Source organism: Anopheles aquasalis, chromosome 3 (genome assembly GCF_943734665.1).
Source record: "Anopheles aquasalis chromosome 3, idAnoAquaMG_Q_19, whole genome shotgun sequence".
Lineage (NCBI taxonomy): Eukaryota > Metazoa > Arthropoda > Insecta > Diptera > Culicidae > Anopheles > Anopheles aquasalis.
Genome location: NC_064878.1, coordinates 52,551,049 through 52,556,204, shown reverse-complemented (window position 1 = coordinate 52,556,204; position 5,156 = coordinate 52,551,049). Strand labels below are relative to the sequence as shown.

The 5,156-nt window shown below is 50.3% G+C and overlaps 3 protein-coding genes across 5 annotated transcripts in view; 1 reads left to right on the top strand and 2 right to left on the bottom strand.

The window, feature by feature from the left end:
• The first annotated feature begins 332 nt into the window (after window positions 1–332).
• LOC126576171 (ATPase ASNA1 homolog) lies at window positions 333–1,920 on the top strand. The gene is made up of 3 exons (XM_050237336.1): window positions 333–874; window positions 937–1,195; window positions 1,273–1,920. The coding sequence occupies exons 1-3, from the start codon at window positions 462–464 to the stop codon at window positions 1,633–1,635; spliced, it is 1,035 nt and encodes a 344-aa protein (XP_050093293.1). The 5' UTR covers window positions 333–461; the 3' UTR covers window positions 1,636–1,920.
• Window positions 1,917–4,333, bottom strand: LOC126576170 (2-amino-3-ketobutyrate coenzyme A ligase, mitochondrial). Its single transcript, XM_050237334.1, has 3 exons — window positions 3,774–4,333; window positions 3,110–3,315; window positions 1,917–3,037 (listed from the first exon to the last, which is right to left on the bottom strand). Exons 1-3 carry the CDS (start codon window positions 3,826–3,828, stop codon window positions 2,018–2,020), a joined length of 1,281 nt encoding a protein of 426 aa, XP_050093291.1. The 5' UTR covers window positions 3,829–4,333; the 3' UTR covers window positions 1,917–2,017.
• A 380-nt stretch (window positions 4,334–4,713) lies between these two features.
• LOC126576046 (uncharacterized) overlaps window positions 4,714–5,156 on the bottom strand; it is a 13,396-nt gene continuing 12,953 nt past the window's right edge. For all 3 annotated transcript variants that reach the window (XM_050237129.1, XM_050237127.1, XM_050237128.1), the window contains one exon: window positions 4,714–5,156. This exon is cut by the window's right edge and continues 2,191 nt beyond it. The gene's annotated coding sequence lies outside the window, so the exon portion shown is untranslated.

Sequence of the window (5,156 nt, the reverse complement as noted above, 5' to 3'; positions counted from 1 at the left end):
GAACAACCGTTTGATCCCATTCCATTCCGTTTAATTAAAAAAGAAGGAATAAATGTCCTTTTTTCAAAAAAGGATAACCCGGCATGCCAGCTGGCAACCCTGCTGCAACATTTTAAGCCTGGTCCACACTTTACGATGCGATTGCACAATTCAAAATAGCAGTGAAATCGTATCGTACGGCCAGCGATATATCCCAAATTTTGTGCATAATTTGATGCATAATTGGTACAATTTCGCTGTCCATACGCTATGATTTCATTGTTATTTTGATCTGTGGAATCGTCTCTCAGAGAACACACAATACAGACGGCATCCGTGGCGTGTGGACTAGATTTGAAGCAGCTGCTGACAGCTCAACAATATTTTCGCTCGACCAAAAAAAAAACATCAAAAAAGGGCTTTTCGTGATATTTTCTAGAAATTTTAGGCCAAAATTCCAACCAAACGACTGCGGCGACATCATGGAGGAGGACTTTGAGCCGCTGGAAGCCTCGATCCGGAACGTGATTGACCAGACGTCCCTGAAATGGGTGTTTGTGGGAGGAAAGGGCGGTGTCGGCAAAACGACCTGTTCCTGCAGTTTGGCGGTGCAGCTCTCGCTGAAGCGAGAATCCGTGTTGATCATCTCCACCGATCCGGCCCACAACATCTCCGATGCGTTCGATCAGAAGTTCACCAAAGTGCCGACGAAGGTGAACGGATTCGATAACCTTTTCGCGATGGAAATCGATCCGAACGTGGGCCTCAGCGAACTACCGGACGAGTACTTTGAGGGTGATTCGTCTCCGCTGAACGTAGGCAAGGGAGTGCTGCAGGAAGTGATCAGCACCCTGCCCGGAATCGATGAAGCCATGAGTTACGCCGAAGTGATGAAGTAAGCATAGCAGGCCGTTTGTTGGTTCCGGAATGCCATTAATATCTCTCTTTCTCCCGTAGGTTGGTGAAGGCAATGAACTTCTCCGTGGTCGTGTTCGATACGGCACCGACTGGTCACACGCTGCGCCTCCTCTCGTTTCCACAGGTCGTGGAGAAGGGGCTGGGTAAGCTGCTGCGGCTCAAGATGAAGCTCTCGCCCATCATCTCACAGATGGGAGCGCTGTTCGGGATGGCAGACTTTAACGGTGATACGATCGCGACGAAGCTGGAGGAAATGCTCCAAATCATCCAGCAAGTTAACGAACAGTTCCACAACCCCGTAAGTGTCCTGCCTAGCGCCGGATAAGTCCATGGCCTGCAACTTACGTCCTCTCTTGCACCCCCTTTTTTTTTTAGCAACAAACGACGTTCGTGTGCGTCTGTATAGCGGAGTTCCTTTCGCTGTACGAAACGGAGCGGTTAGTGCAGGAGCTGACCAAGTGTGGTATCGATACGCACAACATCATCGTGAATCAGCTGCTGTTCCAACGGAAGGGTCAGCAACCGTGCACCATGTGTTCGGCTCGCTGCAAGGTGCAGGCCAAGTATCTGGACCAGATTGCCGATCTGTACGAGGATTTTCACGTCACCCGGTTACCGCTGCTCGATGAGGAGGTGCGCGGGGTGGAGAAGGTGAAGAAATTCTCCAAAAATCTGCTGGTTCCTTACACGCCCGATACTCCCGCGGAAGCACCAGCAGAAGCACCCAAGGCGGAGTGATAACGAATCAAGAGTGCGAAGCACGGACACAGACGCTCTAGGATTGAGGACGACAACAGACCAGTATATAGGGCAGGGGGAGCAGGGTTATTATCCGGGTATCAGTTTGTACTAGGCTGCTGCGTAGAATGGCTTTATTTACGTGAAGATTGAGGGGCACCAGCAGTCCGATTAGGTTCATTGTTCTATCCCGCACGGAAGGAATCACCCATGGAGTTCTTTTAAAAGTTCTCTCCTTTTTTGTTTCCGCTTCCGTTCCACGATGAAATACAGAATCCAAGTTGATTTGGTTTGCGGTTCAATCTAGCAATCAGTGAAAAATTGCCTTTTATATTTTCTCTTCGCTTCCTGCCCATCGTGGTAGGCTCCTGGTGGTGGTAGCTCACGCAACGACTCCGAGCTGTTTGCCTACTTCGATGAAGGCAGCAACGGCACGATCGATTTCTTCCTCCGAATGGGCGGCCGATAGTTGCACTCGGATGCGAGCCTTACCCTTCGGTACGACGGGATAGCTGAATCCGATCACGTAGATGCCCCGCTTCAGCATCTCATCGGCAAAGGTGGACGCGAGACGGGCATCACCCAGCATGACCGGACTAATCGGATGGTCCATACCGGAGATCGTGAAACCGGCCTTCGTCATCGCTTCCCGGAATCGGCGCGTATTGCTCTGTACTTTGGCCGTCAGCGCACTGGAGGCCATCAGCATATCGAGCACCTTGTACGCACTCGCAACGACCGGCGGTGGCAGTGAGTTGGAGAAGAGATAAGGCCTCGATCGTTGCCGCAAAAGATCAATCAGTTCCCGGGGTCCCGTCGTATATCCACCGGCCGCACCACCGAGTGCCTTGCCCAGCGTCGAGTTAATGATATCGCACCGACCAAGCATACCGTAGAACTCCTCCGTACCACGTCCGGTCGGTCCGAAGAATCCGGTCGCATGACAATCATCCACAAACGTGACCGCACCGTAACGATCGGCCAATTCGAAGATCTCGGGCAGTGGCGCCACATTCCCGTCCATCGAGAACACACCATCGGTTACGATCATCTTAACGCGGGCATCGGTCGTCCGTAGCTTCTCCTCCAGATCCGCCATATTACGATGCAGATAGCGAGCCTTCTTGGCCTTGCACAATCGAATACCGTCGATGATGGAGGCATGATTAAGTTCATCCGAGAAGACGGCATCTTCCGGTGTGAGAACGGCCTCGAATATACCCGCGTTAGCGTCGAAGCACGACGCGTACAGGATCGTATCCTCACGCTCGTGGAATGCCGTCAGCTTGTTCTCCAGCTGCTTGTGGATGTCCTGCGTACCGCAGATGAACCGCACCGAGCTGAGACCGGCCCCATACTCATCCAGTGCTTTCTTGCCATAGTTGATCACGTCACTGTTTGCCTGTTTTGGGAGCAAAGAAGCCAAGCTGGTTAGCAAAAGTGTCCCAGGCTCTGTACAAGGATGATCAGTTACCGAAAGTCCGAGGTAGTTGTTGGCGCAGAAATTAAGAATCTTCCCAGAGCTGCCCTCTACACCGATCGCCGTGGCCTGGGGAGTGGTAATGATGCGTTCACTCTTGTACGTACCGGCCTCCCGGATACCATCGAGCTGTTCCTGGATGATCTGACGTAACTTCTGGTTGCCGGCCGTACTAGCCGTGCTGTAGAACACAACTGGGCCTATGAGGGGAGAAATCAAGAAACATAAAAGCATTACATTAGGTCCTCTGATGGAGACAACGACCCAAGCCAGCTGACGCACGCCGGGTGTGTCCTTGAGGATTGCTGGTTTACCGGCGTCATCATCACCAGACTGTCAATCATTAGCCGAGTACTACGGACACTCGCTAGTACTGCAGACAGACTGATGAATTTTAGGGGAAGGGGAAGTTGACTTAAAATAGAATCGCTGACCGCAGCGCGGCGCCATTTCGCATTTCGCGACGGACAAATCCAGAGTCAACCGAAAAAGAGAAATCATTTTATGGCTTCTATCGTTTCCAAGTTATCTAAAACTCTCGTAGTTGGCAATTTGGAATGTGGCCAAATAAAGTGAGCACCATATCATGGCCATGCGAAACCAGTTCTGGTCTGGGCTCTCCGTGTGCGAAATGCAATTCTTCTCCCACTGGCCTTACCTCGAACATTGTTGCAGTGTTGCAACAAGCTGCGCGTAAACTGCACCGTTGCCATCTGGTTAAAGGCAGCGACGACGACGACGACGTGCGTTGGAAGCGTGACAAGTGTTTCTTCTTATTTGCTGTGCGAATGCAAATGAGCCTGAGACGATGAGACGAAACCAAACTTGTGTACTTGGTGTTCCGTGGACCGAGAGTTTGTACTGACTAAAACGAATTCCACGCTACCGACCGACCGGCACGCAACAATTCCTTTTGATTAGGCCAGCGAAATTGGATCAATTGAAGGGGTGGATGATGGAGACGCACCGGTACCGGCTACACTACACGAGAGAACCGTTCGACCGTCACAAGCACACTATGGCGTGATCCGTTCATGGTGCGACCACTTTAGCTTCGAATGTCCAGCTCTCCACCGAGACTAGCACGAGAGCGAAATGTGGATCTCCTCCTAACAATGTTGTTTAGGATAGTGGGGCGGGGGAGGTTGTGTAAAAGGGCAGCAGGATCACGGCTAACTCGTGAGTGAACGCATATGCGCGATGGGAGCGACCGCGTGCGTTTTCCGTTGGAGATCGCTGCTTGACCACCGTCAGTGGCAACCGTTGCCAAGCAGGTTGTTGCGGTTTAATGGAATAAATTCAGAGAGAGCGAGAGAGACCAACCGAGAGAGAGGAAGACGAACATGCAAAAAGTGGATCTCAGGATCGGATATGCGGCCGCACAAACACACTTTCACAAGCCAAGCCCCCCAGTAGGCAGTGCGTTGCATCGATTTGTTTGATCAATCGATGGTTGCTTAGCAGAAGCAGGTGGTATGCTGGCTTGATTATGAAAAAAAGATTTTTATGCAAGTTTTCTGTTAACTTTGTGGATTTGTTTCGTCGCAAGGTGGTGTTCTATACGGGGAAAAAAAAGATGAAAACCCGTGCCATTGTTGCTTTTAATTCGAAAGGATTTATTTTGGGAGGAGGGAAGGACGCAATCAGAATTGGTTTGTTGCTGGAATCTTATCGTCCTATCTGCACCGCAGCGCATCATCGATCTTCTGGTTCATTTTCCCTCGTGTTTCTATACGTATTTGTTGGTTTCTACCGGGGTTGCAAAAGAAAAACCTGATTCTTGAGATCCGCTCCACACGCAGCAAACGGTTCCGTGTTGCAATTGTGTTTCTTTCTTTTTTTTTCTTTTCTTGCTGAAAAGCAAACAACGACAGGTGTAAGGTGGTAGAGCGCGTGTTTAAAGAGCGAACGAGCATAACTTGATAGCCGAGAACCTTTAGTAGCTAAAACGTAAAAAATATGGTAAAAAGCAAAAGGAAAAGATACACGACACCGCACTCGCGATTGTTTGATTAACGCTTGTAAAACATAATGCTAAAAT

Excerpts from the sequence above, each read along its gene's own strand:
- LOC126576170 (XM_050237334.1), bottom strand. The coding sequence starts at position 3,828 with ATGGCAACGGTGCAGTTTACGCGCAGCTTGTTGCAACACTGCAACAAT. Across the intron at positions 3,316-3,773 it reads ACACTGCAACAATGTTCGAG|GCCCAGTTGTGTTCTACAGC; the intron begins GTAAGGCCAGTG and ends CTCCCCTCATAG. Across the intron at positions 3,038-3,109 it reads ACAACTACCTCGGACTTTCG|GCAAACAGTGACGTGATCAA; the intron begins GTAACTGATCAT and ends CTCCCAAAACAG.
- LOC126576171 (XM_050237336.1), top strand. The coding sequence starts at position 462 with ATGGAGGAGGACTTTGAGCCGCTGGAAGCCTCGATCCGGAACGTGATT. Across the intron at positions 875-936 it reads AGTTACGCCGAAGTGATGAA|GTTGGTGAAGGCAATGAACT; the intron begins GTAAGCATAGCA and ends TTTCTCCCGTAG. Across the intron at positions 1,196-1,272 it reads ACGAACAGTTCCACAACCCC|CAACAAACGACGTTCGTGTG; the intron begins GTAAGTGTCCTG and ends TTTTTTTTTTAG.